We start from the raw sequence: 20312 nt of genomic DNA on the forward strand, positions 1-20312 counted from the left end.
AGAGGTAGAAACAACTAAAGGTATATTTCTTTAAATAACTCAATAGAAGTCAGTAATACTAAAGTAACTTTTGGGAAGATGGTACACCCCATAGTACTCAGCCATTGAGGAACTAGGGGAGGGACCTGGTACTCCAGGGGATAAAATGCTGGTTATACCCAATCTGTGTGTGCTTGCTTGCCAGACTTTATTTAGTAGCATACCCTTCTGCAGAAGTAAAGTTTGCCTTTCCAAACTACTTCTGAGTAAGTATGTGTAATTCCTTGTGGCATCCTCATATTTCTTTTTTGTTTGTTTTTCTTTTTCTTTTCTTTTTTTTTTTAGTTGTAGTTGGACACAATAACTTTATTTTATTTATTTATTTTTATGTGATGCTGAGGATGGAACCCAGAGTGCCTACAGCTGAGCCACAACCCTGCCCCTCACCCATGCCAGCATCCTGGTATTTCTAACAAGGGAAAAGGTAGTTAAAAGATAATCTAAAGCACATCAAAATTTAGTTTGTACTTAGCAAACAAGAAAAAAATCAAGAACTTGGGGATATAAGGAAGTAAAATCAAAGAAAAACAATGGGATAACAAGAAAAAACTGGCTTCAAAAAGATACATAAAACATTTCAGTAAGTTTATCATTTGAAGAGATATGATAGAACAATCAAGACTAATACAAACACTAGGTTAAAACAGGTAAATAGAATTGTAATTATCTGAGATTAGGGAAGTTGCTTTATTGATATTTAAGCAAATATTTATTAAATGCCTTCCATGTAAATCACTAGAGTGAAGAAAAAAATTAGGATCTTCTGACATGAGGAATATTTAAATTTCATAGCTACAAATAAAAAAGACATGAAAAATAGGAAAGAAAAACTAAATTTAAGAATTTAAAACTTAATACACTTTATATTAGTCAAATATACCAGAAAAAAATTAAGGTAACAAAAAATGGAAGAAAAAAATGAAAGAAAAACTTAAAAAATTTAAAGAATAAAAATGATCAAAATTTTCAAGAAAGAAGGTTGGAATAAAGATTAGCAAGGAAAAGTCACCAGAAATATGAAATATAAAATAAAATTGGATAAATGTAGATTTTTTAATTCAGAATAAATGTAATTGAATTAAAACTGCTTAAAAAGAATTTTAGGCTATACCAAAATCATGTAAACATTAAAGTAAAGATGAAAATAAGAGGATAAAAAGATCAAAATACTAAAGAAATGTGATTTATCAATATTAATATAAAACAAAAAGAACTCTAAGAAAAACTTTATGAGAACTTTATAAATATAGAGGTCATAATAATAGGAAAGGGGGAAATATAATAAATATATGTATCAATTTGCAAATGCTAAGCAATAATCACCTAGCTTCAAAATATATAAAGCAGAAATTAATAAAAAAGAAATACAACAATTAAAAGCTTCACAGTTTTAGGATATTATAATTCTCTTTCTTGTAAAAATTATAGCTAGAGTATACAAGTACAAAATAAAATGCAACACCATAATTAACATAAGTACTAATGCATCCAAATATTAGAAAATACCTATGCCTTTCAAGCACAAAGGGAATTTTAATAAATTGACTACATGATAACTCAAAGAGAAAACTTTAATATAAAAAAATATTATACAGAAAATACTCTGAACAAAAATCAAGGTTAAAAATTAGTCTGAGGAGACAAATGTGAAGAATTTTTGTATGTAATTGAAGTTAAGTGGTTATCAGTTTAAACTACACCATTATGTGTAGCGCTAGCCTCATGGTAACCACAAGGAAAAAAAAAATATGATAGATGAGAAAAAGATAAAGACTTAAGTATTTCACTATAAAAATAATTAAATTGCAAAGAAATATAGCAAGAGAGGGAAAGAGCAACAAAAGAAACACAAAACACATGGAGACAACAAAATGTCAATAGTAGTTCCTTCTCTACAGATATTTATTTTAATGTACATGGATTGAACTCACTTATGAAAAGATTGAATGGCAAAATGGATTTTTAAAAAAGGATTCAATTACCTATTGTCAATAAGAGACTCATTTTAGATTTAATAACATACATAGGCTAAAAATGAAGACATGAAAAAAGGATAGGATATGCAGTAATTACAAAATAAAAATGGGCAGGGGTAGCTATACTTGATAAAAATAAACTAATGTAAGAAATAAAGAAGGGCATTACATAATGATAAATGAGTCAATTCATCAAGAAGATGCAATAATTAAAAATGTATATAGGTGTGCTTCCATTTTCACAGGAATTGCAAGAATTCAATGCCAAAATCCATGGATGCTCAAGTCCCTTTTATAAAATGGTGTAGTATTTGCACATAACTTATACATGTTTTCCCTTATACTTTAAATCTTCTTTAGATTACCTATAATAACTAATATGAAGAAATGCTATGTAAATAGATGTTATGCTGTATTATATTATTCAGGTATATTGATAAGAAAAAAGTTTGTACATGCTCATTACAGATGCAGTTTGGTTTTCCAAACATTTTTATCTGTACTCAGTTGAATCCACGTATATGGAACCTATGATATGAATGACCTACTACATATGCACCCAACATCACAGCATATATGGTACTGAAGAGGGAAGTATAAACAATACAATATTAGCAGGAGACTTCATTAACTGATAGATCATCCATACAGAAATCAAGAAGGAAACAAATAAAAATCCTATAGAAAAAAAATATATATATGACATTCCACCCAATAGCAAAAGTACACATTCTAGGATATAAAACAAATTTCAACAAATTTAAGAAGAGTGAAAACACTCAAAATATCTTTTTTTTTTGGCCATAATGGAATGAAATTAGATATCAATAAGAAAAGCAAAATGATGGGAAGAAGGATGGAGGGAAAGGAAGTGGCAAGGAAATGAATTACAGTAGATGGGGTAGAGAGAGAAGATGGGAGGGGAGGGGGGATAGTAGAGGATAGGAAAGGCAGCAGAATACAACATACACTAGTATGGCAGTATGTAAAAACGTGGATGTGTAACCGATGTGAATCTGCAATATGTATACGGGGTAAAAATGGGAGTTCATAATCCGCTTGAATCAAATGTATGAAATATGATATGTCAAGAGCTTTGTAATGTTTTGAACAACTAATAATAAAACAAATTTTAAAAAAAGAAAGAAAAATAAAGTTAGAACAATAAATATTCATCCTTTTACATCAAAAAAAAGGGAAGTGGCAAGGGATTAGCAAGGATGGTGGAATGTGATGGACATCATTATCCAAAGTACATGAATGAAGACACAAATTGGTTGTCAACCTACTTTATATACAAAGATATGAAAAATTGTGGTAATATGTGTAATAAGAACTGTAATGCAAAAAACCCAAAAGTACATGTATAAAAACATAAATTGGCATGAACATACTTTATATACAAAAAATTATACTCTATGTGTATAATAAGAATTGTAATGCATTCCGCTGTCGTGTATTTAAAAAAATAAAATCAATTAAATAATAAAAAGAAAAGAAAAATGGGAAAATTCACAAATGTATAAAATTAAACATCCATTGAGGCAAAGAAAACTCAAAAGGGAAATAAGTAAAAATTTTACAGACATGAGTATGTCAATATGTAAATCAGTGGAAGTGTAACTGATGTGATTCTGCAATCTGTATATGGGGTAAAAATGGGAGTTCATAACCCACTTGAATCAAAGTGTGAAATATGATATATCAAGAACTATGTAATGTTTTGAACAACCAATAAAAAAAATTTAGACAAATGGAAATGAAAACACAATATACCAAAATGCATTGGCTCTAGAAAAAGTAGTTGAAATAGTTTGAATGACAATTCCAAAACTCACGTGGAAATGTAATCCCTAAATTCATGTTGATAATATTTGAAGGTGGAGCAAAAGGGAGGTAACTGGGATTACATAGGATCATCAGGATATACCCACATAATGGAATCTGTGACTTTATAAGAAGAGGAAGAGAGACTGAGCTGACCATGTTTTGTCTTGCCATGTGGTACCTTTTTCTATGTCTTCTGGAGCATGAAGGCTGCCATAAGATGTGGATACTATCCTCTCGGCTTTTCAGCTTTCTGAACAATGAGCTAAAAATTCTCTCTCATTTATGTATCACCAGGTCTCAGACAGATTTTATACAAATAGAAAACAAACTGAGACAGTAGTACTAACAGATATATATAGTAATGAACAACATTTTAAAAGAAAAGAAATATCCCAAGTATATACCCTAACTTTACATCTCAGGAAATTAGAAAAAAGAGTAAACTAAGTACAAAGTTAGAAGAAAAAATAAAATAATAAAAATTAGAGAAAAATAAATGGAATAGAGAGAAGAAATGCAATAGGAAAAAATAACGAGGGGGTTGGAGTTGTGACTTCCAATCGAGCGCTTGCCTTGCACATGTGAGGCACTAAGTTCAATCCTCAGCACCACATTAAAAAAAAAACTAACAAAATAAAGTTATTGTGTCTACAAGTAACAAAATATTTTTAAAAATTAACAAAATGAAGAGTTTTTTAGAAAGGTAAAATTGACAAACCCTTACCAGGACTAAGAAAAAAGAAAAAGGATTCAAATAAATACAAACATAAATGAAACAGCATACAATATAGGTGAAGCCATAGAAATGAAAAAGATCATAATGGACTCTGATAAAGAATTACATGCCAACAATTGAATAACTGGAAGAAACAGTACATTTCTAAAAACATGGGTATATTTCTAGAAGTTTAACAAGGATACAATTAAAAATAAATAGAAAGCCTAGACATAGAAATAACAAATAAGGAGACTGAATCAGTAACCAGAAACAAAGAAAGTCCCCATACCAGAGGCCTTTACAGGCAGATTCTACCAAACATTTAAAAAAGAATAATGCCAGTCCTTATTAAATGTTTCCAAAAAATATAAGAGAGAACACTTCCAGATTAATTTTATGAAGCCAACAACCTAAGCCAGACAAAGGAAAAAACAAAGGAAAAAATGAAAATAAAATATAAAAAAATATATAAAAACCACTAGCCAACATTTCCAATGAACACAGTTCCAAAATCCTCAATAAAAGTAAATTTCAATATCAATTAAGAAGATCATTCACAATGACCAAAAATGTATCCCTGCATTGCAAGGATAGTTCAACATATGCCGCAGCTGTAAATATGATACAGTATACTAACAGAATAAAGGATAGAAATCACAGGATAATTTCAACAGATGCAGAAAAAGTATTTGATGGAATTCAGCAACACCTCATGATAAAAAGTCTCTACAAATTAAACATAGAAAAAATGTATCTCAACACACTAAAGGCCATATATGACAAACCAATAGTCAACATCATATTCAATGATGAAAAAAACTGAAACTTTTCCTCTAACATCTTAAACAAAGCCAGGATGCCCACTCTTACCACTTCCATTCAACACATTATTATCTAGAGCAATTAGGCAAGGCAAAGAAATCAAAGGCATTCAAATTGGAAACAGTAAAAATGTCTCTGCAAGTAGTATGATCTTTTATATGGAACCCCTGAAGACTCTACAAAAACACTGTTAGAACTGGTAAATGAATTCAGCAAAGTGGCAGGACATAAACTCAACATAAATAAAATTAGTTGAAGTTGCATTTCTATACATTGACAATGAACTTTCTGGAACAGAAATTTAGGAAACAATCTCATTTTAATAGCATCAAAAAGAAGAAAATACACAGCAGCAACAGACTTGTATACTGAAAAATCATAAAAGAGTGATGAAAGAAATTAGAGCAAGTGCAATTAAAGGAAAGATACTTCATATTCAGGGAATGCAAGAATTAATACTGTTGACATGTCCATGCTACCTACAGATTGAATGCAATATCCATCAAAACTTCAATGTTATTTCTTACAGAAATAGGAAAAAAACAATTCTGAAATTCATATACAACCACTAAAGATTCTGAATAGCCAAAGCAATTTTGAGCAAGAAGAAAGCTGGAGACATCACACTTCCTGATTCCAAACATCTATTTCAAAGCCACTGTAATCAGAACAGTATGACACTAACATAAAATCAGATATATAGATCAATTGAACAGTTTTATGTAAGTATGGACCAGTGATCTTTGGCAAGAGTGCCAAGACTGACCAATGGGAAAAAAATAGTCTCTTCAATAAGTGATGCTGCTTAAATGAAATATCAACTTACAAAATAAGGAAGCTAGTTTCTAATCTTACACCACACACAAAACCAAGTCAAACAGATTAAATACTGAAAGTGCAAACTGAGTTAAAAATAGATAAGCAAAACTACTTTAAACTTAAAAGTTTCTGCAGAGGATAGAAAACAATGAACACAATGAAAAAGCAACCTATGGCATGGTAGAAAAAATATGTGAAAAGCCTATATTTGAGAAAGAGTTAATGCAAAATACGTAAGTAACCCACACAACCCAATAGTGAAAAAACCTGACTTAAAAATGGGCAAAGAATCAGAACAGACCTTTTTCTAAAGACAGGAAAATGGCCAACAGGTTCATGAAAATGTACTCAATGACCCTAGTTATCAGGGGAATGCAAATAAAACAAAAGTGAGGTACAGTCTTACTCCTATTAAGATGGATATAATAAAAAAGTATTTTAAAAACTGAAGGTAACATTGATAGTGACAATATGGAGAATAGCAAATAACTGTACCATTGGTGGGGCCATTATAGTGATTCCTCAAAAAATTAAAAGTAAAACCAATTCCTCTTCTAACTATATACTCAAAAGAAAGGAAATCAGCACTTTGTTGAGATATTTCCTCTTCCATGTTCAATGCAGCATTATTAACAATAGCTAAGATATGGAAACAACCTCAGTGTCGGTTGACAGGTTGCAAGATAGAAACTGGGATGTGTGTACATAAATATATATATATATATATATATATATATATATATATATATATATATATATATATACACGCACACATGAACATACATACATAAAATGAAATGTCATTCAGCCTTAAAAAAATGATCTCTTGCCACTTGCAAAAACATGGATAAACCCAAAAGGCATTATGGTAAGTGAAATAAGTCAGACACAGAAATAAAAATGCTTCATGATATCTTGTATTTGGAATCCTGAAAGGAAAACAAAAGGCAAATACATGGAGAAAGAGGGGTGCTTACTAGAGGTAAGGGAGGGGGCAATAGGTACACATAGGTCAAAGGGTACAAAGTTATAATCACATATGATGAATAAATCTAGGGATTTAATGTACAACAGGGGGACCATAATTAATAAGGTACATAACCGAAAATTGCTAAGAGTAGACTTTTGGTGCTCTGAGGACACACAAAAAAGATAACTATGTAAAATGATGACTTTTAATTGGATTGATTATAGTAATTATTGTTATATATGTGTATATCTATGTATGTGTATATATTTATGTAAGTATGTGTATATATACACGTGTGTGTGTGTGTGTGTATATATATAAACCTGTATATTTTCTAAACCTGTATATTGTTGGAAACAATACAAAAAATTCTTAATTGGCTGTATGTATGCCAGATTATTATTATTTCACTTTATTATTATTCTACTTTTTCTGCATGTCTTTTGTTTTGCAGATTTTGTTTTAAAATTTTCAAAAATTTATGGCATGTACATCTGTGTCATATTTATGAACTAAATATATACCCTATGTTTTGGTATCAATTATTTTTAATTATTTTCTCACTTCTCCTGGAAATTATTTATTTATTCTTCAGTTACTAAAAGACATATTTTTATTAATGTATTACATTTTTATTTCCAAAAGAATGAGAGTTAGCAGGGATGAAAGGGTACACAAAAGGAGTGCACTGTGGGTGGGGAGGAAAAGTTAAATTTTTTTCTTCTGATTTCCAATTTTCTACACTTTCCTAGAGGAATATGTTGAATATTGCTTCTTTAAAATTGGAGGGTCTTTCCTTGAGATCTAGTATGTAACTAATATTGTATAAACACGCATGTATGACAAGTACATAAAGTATGTATTTTTATGGCAAGCTTGGCTAAATGTAGTTTTTGCTCTTAAAATCTCTAAGTTTTTCTTTGTACATTTCTATGTATCATATGTATTACAAAAAAATTATGTCTTAATATCATGCATAATTGCTTTTCTCTTTATCTTAACTCACAGGAGTGTATCAAAGGGAATTCACTGCTTACCAATTTGCTTTCTGTACTGATCAACAGGAAGTTTTATAGTGGAAGCATCTTTTCTACCCATCTTTGATCTCCAAAATGCCTGCTGAAAAGAAAGAAAACAATTATAATGAAATCCTTAAAAAGACTATCTACAAACTTCAGGAATAATTTATTCCTTAAAATTCATCTTTAAAGCAATGGGTAAAAATGACTTTGACTTATTCCCATTAGATATCCATAAAGAACACAAAATTCTTTCAAATAAATTATCAAGGATACAATTGCTGGTAATTAAATTTTCCAATCATTTGTTTTTGGAAACATTTATTTTATCAAGAAATATCAATGCTCAATTAAACCACACTGTTAGATAATATTATCTGTAAATGTGAAAATCACATAGTATTCATTCAAATAGGCTGGGGATACATGCTTGCTCTTGGTCACATGTTTTGTACCAATTACCTACTGCATTGCACAAGATAAGAAGGCAAAAGTTTGAATTTCAGGAAATTTGTATTCTGTTTGTAGACAAAATGGATGACTTAGGTTCTAGTGGTGTCCATCTTACTGTAAACAATAAGGATACTACCATTTATTTATATTTTGTATACTATATATACTGTTTCATTAATCCTCAATATTATCTTTCAAATCCTACTATTTCTGTTTAATTTATTATATTTAAATAAAGATTATAATCTGCTCACCAAATGTGTATTCCAATTTCTTGCTTGCACAATTAGACAATATTTCTTAGCCTAAATTCAAGTATAAAATTGAGTTTTTCCTAAAAAAATTTTAATGGAAATGATATGCATCACTTTCAAACTTTAGCATGAAAATCTCTCAAGCATAATCCTGCATCCTTGTTCCCCTTCTAATAGGCTCAAGTGGAAATGAACTCCAGATATCTCCAAGTTACATTTGTAGAAACAGAAATTTGGTCAGACTGGGTGGGAATGGAGAAGAGTATTCTCATGAACTTCTCTATCACTTGTAGTAGTAGTAAGCTTTTTACTGCTATGATCAAAATACCTGACAAGAACAACTTAGAGGAAGAAAATTTACTTGGGCTCATAGTTTCAAAGGTTCAGTTCATAGTCAGTTGATTCCATTGCTCTGGGCCTGAGATAAGGCTAATCATCATGGTGGAAGGGGATGGTGGAGACATAGCAGCTGGGAAGCAGAGAGAATGCAAAGAGCCAGGGACAAAATATAATCCCCAAGGGCACACCTCCTCCAACCTACTTCCTCCAGCCATATTGTAACTGCCTACAGTGCCCACCCAGAAATAAATTCAAATTATTAACACATCAAATTTATTAACCCACTGGTTGGGTTACAGCTCTTATTAATCTAATCAATTTACTTTCAATCATCTCTGCATTGCCATATGAACTTTTCTGGGGTCATCTCACATCCAAATCATAATACCACCCTATTATCCCACTTATGAGAAAGGAACAAAATTCAATTGTAATTGAGTTCTTATACATCTGTGGGTTTTATTCATTACAGATATAAGTTTTGCTAAAATAATATCAACATTGGTGCAAGAGAAGTTGTTCTTCACTGCTTTTAGTTAAGGTGCTATAAGGAGAAGATAAAGTGAGGCAAGAACTGCTCAGTTCACAAACAAAAATATTCAGAAATAGAAAGTCCAGTAAATTAGGGACTAATGATATGGTAATGCTAATTGCTAAAAACAAAACAGCAAGAAATAAAACTGAAAAAGACATTGAAAAACAAAAAACACATTAAAATTTCTCAGCTCAAAACAGAAAGAGAAGGGGTGACAGACAGACAGAAACAAAGATTAAGGATGTTACTGTCTAAACTGAGCCTATTACTTCAAATTACTTACAAGTAGACTTCTTGGGTAAAAACAGAGAATCAGAGGATAGAAACAAAGCATAGAAACAAAGCATAGAAACAAAGCTTAGGTTGAGAATTATATGTACAAAAGAAATTAGCATACAATTATTGGTATAAGGAGCTCACTAGAAATGGTAAGAAGCTTTGCAATATTTGAGGGAACTACATTTATCAAGAAAGCAAAAACTTCATTTAAAAAGGTCTAAAAGTGAAAACCAATGCTTGGGTCTCTATATTTAAAACAGAATTATAAATAAAAAAAATGAAGGAGTTCCTCTGAAAGGATCATAATTGGGGTCTAAGCAAGAATCTTCTTTTGGTGAGGCTGGAAAAGGGTGGGTAAATTTCATGGTCTATGAACCTCAAGTAACCACATCCTAACTTGAGAAGACTGTGCATTATTAGCTTTAGATTCTTGGTTTTGAACTGGATGCAGTAAGTTATAAACTCTATCAAGTTTTTTCTTACTGAGGAGGCAGGGAAAAGGATGTACGTGGCTATTTTAGGGCCAGAAAGGTCAAAAATCGTAAAAATTTTTGGTTGCTCACAAAAATACATGCTTTTCTTTTTTTACCCAGGCATATTTGGCTATACTTGCCAGCTTCCTCTCACTAGTTGTGGGCACATCACTGATTTCAGCCAATAGAATGTGAGTAAATTGCTTCCTACTTCTAGAACTGACATAAATTTTTTTCATGTATACTAATTTATGTGGTTGAGATGAGAATGGATTAAGAAATGATATAATGAGGATGGAGACTCTGTGACAGCCTGGATTTGGAATGAGTGCATGGAGGAAAGCTCTCCAACCAACTTATTTTTCACTTTCATACTTTTTTGAGAACAAGAAATAAACTTGCAGCATTTGAGCCACTATACATTTCTTACATCTACTTGTTAAAGCAGTTGGTATTACTTCAACTAAAACAAACAGGTAGAGATCTCTCCATATAAATGGATGCAATTATCAAACTGCAAATATTTTAATAAGCATTATTAAGGTTCTAAAACACCAAGTGCATTTGAAATCTGTTCAGATCAAACTGTATTTTGTGTGTGTGTATTTATATTCTCACAGAGATAGCTAAAATGATCCCACATAACACAGTAAAAGGCATCTCTAATTTAATAATTTCTATTTACATGGAAGAAAATTATTAAATTCACCTAAAACCTATCTTTCTAATCATAATAATATTCAGATTTATAGTATTAAAGCAATATCTGGGAATATAAATATATTCAAAAATGACAGTCAAAAAATTAAGACTTCCACTCTAATAAACCATTTAATTTTTCATGTAAGATAACACATTTCTTAAATTTATAAATGAAACCAAGGTATCTCTAATCCTATAGTTACTTGTTATAATTCAAAACATTCAAAATAATTGTCAAGACAAGCACCATAAATAATGTTCATAGACATATTATAATTAATCATATAGAAAATCCATTTGCATAGTGATTTTGCATTTATTTATTGTGAGTTGTTATTTTTATCTTAATTGTGTGAGGCTAGAAAAGATATCACTCAATTTATGAGAGAAGTTAATTTATACAAATAAATACACAAGATAATATCCCTTTTTCAGTATAGTTTTGTTTTTTATCCTTATGGAATATGTGTAAAAAGAAAAAAAAAAGAAAATCAGGTTACTAAAAGCTATCTGCCAAGATGGCTACTCTGAATTTCCTTCCTGATCATTTAAACCAACATCCCAGGAAGAGTTAACAATTTAGTGTCCAGTATTTTATTCATTCATTGCCTGTAGTAAATAAAAAGTAAGGGGTCAATTGAGAATATCTTTTCACTAAAGGAAACTGAATTTCACTAATTTGTAAATGTTCTCTGTATGACAAAAATAGCAAAGTATTTAAATTTTTATCAGGGCCTGTGCTCTATAAACAGACACATTTTATAGGTATAATAGTCTCTGAATATAAAAACTTTAAAAAATTTCCATCAAGGAAATATATTATCAACTGATTTTCAATTTTTATTCTTAATTATTTAAAGATTGTTAATAATCAAAATTTTAAAACTTTTAACTTTTACTATTGTTTTTGAAATTATATCCAATTATTTATATAAGCAAAAATCATTTCACCAAATGGTAAAACAAAAAACATCTATAGAATGCACACTTTAAAAAACTTGCATTTAATTAGTTGTAACAAACACAAGAAAGTGAAAAATATTTTACTTTACTAATAAACACATTAAGGCTATTTTAAATTACCTCAATAAAGAGATACCCATTCATCTGTATGGTTCAAACTGTCAATGCCTCATATATCTAGAACCTCTAAAATGTCCTGACTTTTCTTTGTTCTTCAAAGTCTTGCAGTAATCATCATTCATTTCTATTGCTTTGATGATTAGATAGAAAACTCCCAAGAAATCCAGGGAGACATTAGCACACACAGCCGCAATTTCTAATAAGACAGCTATTTGCATACAAGATCATCCACAATTTAAAATGTGTTGGGATAGATGCGGAAAGGGAATAACAGATTTATATTAGCATGTACAATACCAAGATTGTTTTCACAATTTAATTCCTTAGAGATTATGTCTCATCACTTCCTTTTATAAAGAACACTACATTCCCTGAGGAGATATCTTGCTCTGAGACCCAGCTAAACTAAAATATGGATTAATAAGATAGTATTTATTATTTATGAATTTTGCTGTAGGAATGATTTCAGATTAAATCATCAGAGAAGTTTTTAACATTCTTGAAATTTGATAACACATACTTACAGAAGAAAGAATGCTAATTTTATTTAATGCCTAAATTGCATATTAAAATAATTCATCATTAATTTTTTCATTAATTAAAACTTTACACTCTAGAACTTTTAAGATTTAAGATATCTTTGTTTTTAATATGCTTTCTTAACCTGAATTTAACATAACAATTTTGCCACATGTAATTTTCAGCAAAATATGTGACCTTTTAAAACAAACAAATGTAGTATTATATTCAATCACATTCCATCCAAGTCATTTTATTGCTCATTTATACCTTTTTTATGAAATCCAGAAAGAACAAGTAAAGAAATAAGAAACCCAAAGCCTTCACATATGTCTCTGCTTCCAGAAAAAGCATTAAATCCAGACTGTGACATTTAAATATATATCAAAACACAGGTTATTAAAAGATTCAACCCATGACCATGGAAAAAATAATTATCTCAGTTTTTAAAGCTAAGAGAAGAACCCTTACCTAAGAAAATCCTCAGTTTAAGCATGAAATTATAATTATGTAGAAATATTTTATATGGCTGGATCAAAATTGAGAACGAATCATGAAAATACAACCACATGCTAGCTGCTAGGACATAGTGTTGAAGAAAGAAGATATTTATTCCTGATCGAATGACCCTGTTTCCAAAGTATTCAAACTTGAAAATTGTTCATGTAATTAACTTATTGGAGTCATGCAAATGATGACATATTTCTTAAAGAAAAAAAACTAACATAAAGATCCATTAATGATCTGAGTTTGTCATTTGTTTCTTACTCATGTTCCGTACACTATCAATTTCAGCTTTTAGTTCCATGAAGAAAGTCATGAACATTTTCATGAATTTACTCAGGCTCTGTATTCTGCTTTAAATGTCCTTTCAATACATCACCACTAGTGGAAACTATATTTTAATAATGCACACCAGTATCATCTCCAATGAGTAATCACTTAAACCTAGCCTGAGAGGCATCATACATGATTTAGGTCTCCAGAGATTTAAAGAAAAAAAAATGAGTTGAAATACTATCAGAATGTGAAATAGACAATGTATGTTATTATAAACATAAAAATTAACATTACATTAAATAATGTTAGTTATCTCAATCCATTATTGGTTGCATTTATTAATATTACCACTAATTGTTAACATTTTAATAAGTAAATAAATATAATAACCATCCCTAGGTATCCACGGAAGATTTATTCTAGGACCTCTCAGAAATTCAAATCCCCAGAAACTTTTATAAAATGGCAAAACCTTTTATAAAATGGCATAGTTTTTACATATAGCCTGTGTATATCCTCCCATGTACTCTATCTAAATCATCTCTAGATTACTTATAAGCCTTTAAACAATCAAAATTTAATGCCAATTGTTATAATTTCATGTTAAGAGAATAATGACAAGAAAAAATCCTATTTATTTTCAGTAAAAAAAATTTTTCTTTTTTTCAAATATTTTCAGTTTGTAGTTGAGGCTTGGGTATGAAACCCTTATATACAGAAGGTTGATTGTATTGGGACAAGTCATTATTATAAGAAACAAAATTTTGTATAAAACTAGAGAGCTAACAGTCTTTCAAAACTTTTCAAGATCAAATGACTTTTATTTTATATCAGTTTTATTATCAGCTTACTATAATTTTGCCAAATTAATTTCATTTGTAGCAGCACAAAAAATTACCTAAAATTTTGAATGTGAAAAGATTACTTCCAAAACCCTAATAACTTGCCAACATTAATATAAATGTTCATAAAAGTAACTATAGAATAGTTAACTGTGTCAACCCCAAAAGTTATGCTCCAGGAAAAGAATCCTAGTTGCTGGGTTTCAGCCTTCAATCTATGGAATTAAAATTAATGCAGTATTAAAATATAGTTCTAGAATTACTATATTTTCTTATGAAAAACAAAATAAGCAAAACAAAAAACAAAGTAACTCAACCTCTATTGCACACCATACACAGTTCAAGATAATCAGGACCTAAACAGAAGACCTAAAAAAATAAAATAAATATTAGGGAAAAAGTAGAGATAATTTATAAGACCTGAGAGAGGCAAATATTTCTTAGTTATAATACAAATATCAAGAAACATAGAATAAAATGTGTTACATCAAAATTAATTTTTGTGCATAAAACATACTAGTAAAATATAAATAAGGCAATAGATAGGAAGTATTCATAATACCTGTATCTGACAAATGAATTTGCATTCAGAATGTATGAGGAATACTCAATAATATTTAGAGATACAGACCAATTTTTAAAAAGGGAGTAATAGGTTTGAATAGTAACTTCACCAAAGATGATATATGAATGACAAGTAAGTGCATTAAAAAGTTAACAGCATTGGTAATCAGCAAAATGCCAATTAAAATTGGAACTGAGGTACCACTGCACATCTCCTAGAATGGTTTAAATACACTGAGTGAAAGAAGCAAAGGTTTCTTTGGACCCAAATTAAATAGGCACTCATCAGTTTTATTTGTCCTTGTAGCATCACTTGACTAGGGTGATCTCCTCTAAGTAGAAAGGAACTATGATTGAGGAAGATTTTGCTCTTTTTGTTGTTATGCTTTGTTTTTACTCTTGAGGCTCATTTCTAAATAAAGATGGAAATTTGAGTTGGTTTAAATGATAACTAAAAGGAACAAGTAGAAAATGAAGGGATAAGGGAGAAAAAAGTAAAACCGGACCAAAAGTAAAAAATGATTGAGAATTCCAAATAGATAGGAAGGGGTAGAATCTAGTACATATTTGATTGAATAATCATATTACACTACCTTTCACTTTAATAGGAAAAAGAGAAACAATGGTTGAAATACATACATACATACATACACACACACACACACACACACACACACACACACACACACCCCAAAAAAAAAAAAGTGGTTTTAAGTTTGGTAGCCAAAAGGAGAGAGAGAGAGTTTTGGTAGCTCTGCTATTATTATGAATTAGGAGGAAAGATTGTCTCCTGTGAAAGGGAAGGTAGAAAGTACAGAGATACTGAATTCATGCTGTGGAGGAATACAGAGTTGTCTAAAAAGAAAACAGGTTGAAGGAAAATACTAAGAGATCAAATGGATTTGGTAAGCATTAACCTATTGTAGCACTGGACTACAGGACTATAAATGTATTTCTTTCTGAGTGCTCAGGTGCCCAGTACAGGCACAGGGAAAAGGTAGTCAGACTAAGCAGAGTTTTAGTTCTTCTAAATGGGCACAACAGATGGGCAGTAAGGTGAAAAAAAAAAGAGTTTAGGATAGTACAAAAAGTGGGTGAAGTGATGTCCCATGGTGTCTAAAGCTAGAGAAGAAAGTGAGGATAGTGGGGGTTTAGATTTAACCAGAAACTTGATTGGGTTTTGATTCTAAGGTTTAGATGATGTTGAACAACAAAACTCGGGAGTAAAAGATAATTAATATTAACAGTAGAAGAATTACAGGTTATTTGTTAGAGAAGAACTAAAGTTATTAAATAGTGAGTTTGAGGAATTGATATTATTGAGATAGCACTTGTTTTGGATAGAAAAACATGAAAAACTAAGGAACTGAGAGAAAGGATAATGCACATATTATTACACATGTGAACAGGGAAAGCATTGGGTTGGTGGCAGAATTTGGGCTTGGGCACACACACAAAAAAATTGTGAATTAAGAAGACTAAGGAGGGATCTGAATGCCCATAGATGCAAGGGGGGGGGTAGAGAGAGAAACAGTACAGTTAAATGGAATGAACCACAAAGGAGCTGGGTGTTTCAACTTGCCTTGCTTGTTTGTTTGTTTGTTCTTAAATTCAGAAAAGTAAATGATCTAGAGACAGCAATATAGAAATATGATAACAATCAAACTCTTAACTCACAGGTATGCAGAAATTTAAAGAAAGAATAGTCTCTGTTTTAGAATGCTTCAAGAAAGTGGTGTCTATAAGAAGAATCAAGTTTAATCTCACAAAGTAAAAGTAATACTCAATGAAGTGCTCAATGACAGAGAGTTCAGGTGGTATATAAAAAATATAAGGAGAAAAGAGAATAGCAGAAGAGTGGTTCATGAAAAGAACCACAGTATAATGCAGGGCATAAGCATTCACAGAACAGGAAGGTATAGAAACGTGGACTATATTTATCCCAAAATGATACTGAATGTTCCGGTCTCTCAGGAGTCAATTGCAGCCTGGGGAAATACCAGTCAATCTAGGAAGGGTTGGCAAACTGAAATTCAGCACTGGTATACTTACAATATCAGGGCAATTCAAGGATGTAAGTCAGCATTTGTAAAAATGTGGCCATCATTCCCAGTCTCAGAGATGTCTGGAATGTTCATTAAAATGCATGCTCCTGGGCCCCATCACAGTTCTGAATCAGAATCTCAAGGGCTAAGGCTCATAGATCTCAAATTTTCCTTGGCTTTTAGACTTCCCAGGTGATTATTATGACCATTAAAGATTAAGAACCACTGCTTTTCTTTATAACAAGCTCACAGGTAATTTTTTGCATGCTGTAATTTGCAAAGTCTTGTTGGAAGCAGATGTGAGTTTGAGCAGGGCCTGTGGGATCCTTTATCCTCTTTGATGCATGGTAAGGTTTGTTTGGGGCAGCATGACTAAACTGTGGTAGTTTCTCATGATTTTCTTTTTAATTTTTTTTATTAAATAAGCTGCTTCTGAATGCAACAGTCATCAAAAAGTTTTGTATGATAACTGAATCAGATTCTATTTAATAAGATTGGAAAGACTGAAAATTTTGAAGATAATTAATAGAACAGGGGGGGAAAACTTGCTAAAATCCAAAGGCAAATCCACTAAGGAAGATATGTAGCAAATATAAAGTAGTAATATTTGGTGTTTGACTTTTTCAGAATTTAGAAGCAGCCTCGATAGGGCCATGAGTCAGACAAAAAACTGAGAGACAATAACAGTGCTTTTTAACTATAGTATAATTAATCAAAAGGTCCAAGACCTTACCATTTAGAAATAGTAAGACTGGGGAGGGATCAAGCAGGCAGCATGTTCAACAAGGGGATCAACTCCCTAGCAGCAAGGTAATGTATGTATAGGGTATGTGGTGAGGTTGGGAATGAGGGAGTGTTAGAAATATAACTGATAAAATGTTTATAATTGCTATAAGAAAACAATGTGCTTGTTTTTCCCAAAACCTAACAGAATTAGTTGATCCAAACATAATTACATCACAAATTCCTTGGGCCCCACCAAAAAATAACCCACAAATATTTTACTTACTTTCATTTTAATGCCTTTTTAATGCACAGATTGTTGTGGCATCTGGACACATGACACACTTGAAAACAACACATTAAATTTATACTGCCCAGAATAGACAAAAAGCTGCCTTGTGTGTACCATCAACAACACTCATCACTGGAGGAGGGGGTGCCACATTAGCTGAGTCCATTGGGATTACTTTTTTAAATTCTGAACTTTACACAAATATAAAAGGGATAGTTACTTCAAATCTGAGAAGCCACATAAAGGAGAGAATTTCTAGTGAGTAATCATTTCCATCACAGGAAAATGATTGTTAAAATCACCAAGTGTTTTATTTCAACAAAACAGGAAGTGCACTTTAGTTAATTTCCTGTATATTTGCAAAAGGAGATCGGTTAGTTAAGCTAGGATTGGTCTATGAGATACCTATTATGAACTTGTAGGCATCAAATTAAAAGGTCATTAGTCACACAAATTACATTATTCTCTCTAAATAAAGGTTATTTTATGAAAGTTATTCTTTCAAAAGAGTTTCTAGAGGTTACAATTAAATAGTATCAAATTAAAAATGCAGACTCTGTTTTTATTATTATAAAGTACTGGTGAAGACATAAAAAAATGTAAAAAACAGACTTCTACATTCTGGCATAAAACCAATAAGGTGGGCAGCTTCACTCAAGAGCCTGATTAGTCAAGAGGAATGAGAAGAAAGAAGAGAATGTTTGGCTTTAGGGATTACACAGTTGAGAAAGGACAGTTTTATATCCATTTTGAATATTAACTAACCTACTTTCAGTCTTCTTTTGCTTATGAGACAAAAAATAACTGAAAACATTATGAATAAAGGTCTCAAACCTCGAGTTTTCAATGTGCATAATCCCTTTAAACTGGTTTGTTTTAAGAGAGGTCTAGGAGATCCAGAGTTGCTTCAGCTTTCATATAGATAATATAATCCATACTTCTTCCAACTGGTACCAAAAACTGGTGACTAAAGGATGAAGAAAAGTGATAGATACACTGTAGATGTAAACATCTCAAATGGCAACTACTTTTTAAGTTTCCAATAATTTTTTTCTGAAGATTTATTAGTAAAAATACATTTGTATCTGTATAGCCCAAATGTTAGATGAATATGATTAGGAATTTCTGAAGCATGTGTGTTCAGTGTAGATGAAATGTTCTGATATACTCCAAATATGATAATATGTTAATAAAGTCTACTGAAAATCCTCTGAGTCTGTACAGGTGCCTTGTCAGTCTCAAAGAATAAGCTTGACTATGCCACATTTCCCAGTGTTATTTGTCCACATTTATTAAAAAGCTGATTTAGAATTATAAAGGAAGGGAATAAGCTTTTGGTTAATGAATAAAAGATATCAATAACTGGCTGCAACACAGACTTATTTATTACTTCCCCAGATTCGCATGATCCTATTAACAGAAGCTTATAACAGGATGGCTATATAATTTATCATCCAAACCAGGACCCTTTTGTGAAAGCAAGGGACCCCACTACCCAAAGTCAAATGTGTAAACTAGGACAGCTGGGATATATCCTTGCCACAACTATGAAACACAAGGACAATTTATAATACACCACAGTTCAACTAGTAAGGTATTGCAATAAAAGGGAAGGAAGGCAAATCTTTTCCAATACTTATGTTTCAGGAAACATTCATATTTTAGAAATTTCCTGCAGCAAATATGATAATATAAGAGAAGGTTGTGCTATGAGAAAACAATGTCATTATTTACAAAATTACTGAGGCATGTGGCACCACTGAGTACTTAGTCCTAAAATATTAAGTTGTTGGTTTCCAAGGTAACACTTTTCCTGATTCTCCTCTCCATTTAGATTTTTTTCTTGGCCTCCTTTATAAGCACTCTACCTCTGCCTGTGAAACTGATAATTGATGTCCCCGAAGTTCACCTGTTCCATATAATATGCCCTCCTCTCCTGCCTTATTCTTTCAAATATACACTAAGGTCCTGTCTCCCTAGCCCTGACTACTTCTATCATACGTTCAGAATCATTCTGAATGAGAATGATCAACCTAATTTTCTCATTTATCCTTTGTCTAACTTTTTTCCCCTGCTTTCTCCCTCAATTTTTGGTTTCCACTCAACTCACAAGTACATCACAGTAATATCACAAATATAGTATTGTTTTTATTGCATGATGTCCTCAATTGGTGATGCTAACTTTGATTACTTCACTATGGTAGTTTCTGCCCAATTTCTCCACTGTGAATTTAAG

General features: G+C 31.2%; 1 protein-coding gene across 7 annotated transcripts in view; it reads right to left on the bottom strand.

The window, feature by feature from the left end:
- The window catches only part of TRIQK (triple QxxK/R motif containing), a 73018-nt gene that overhangs the window by 24691 nt on the left and 28015 nt on the right, over window positions 1–20312 (bottom strand). For 4 of the 7 annotated variants that reach the window (XM_081266423.1, XM_081266428.1, XM_081266429.1 and 1 more), the window contains one exon: window positions 8212–8293. In XM_081266423.1, coding sequence (XP_081122549.1) covers window positions 8212–8272 — 61 coding nt within the window. In that variant the 5' untranslated portion in view covers window positions 8273–8293. Of the gene's footprint in view, window positions 1–8211; window positions 8294–17068; window positions 17329–20312 lie in introns of all 7 variants that reach the window. The other 3 variants (XM_081266424.1, XM_081266425.1, XM_081266427.1) reach the window with 2 other exon arrangements.

The sequence above is a fragment of the Spermophilus citellus genome, assembly GCF_964194105.1.
Source record: "Spermophilus citellus genome assembly, chromosome: 14".
Classification (NCBI taxonomy): domain Eukaryota; kingdom Metazoa; phylum Chordata; class Mammalia; order Rodentia; family Sciuridae; genus Spermophilus; species Spermophilus citellus.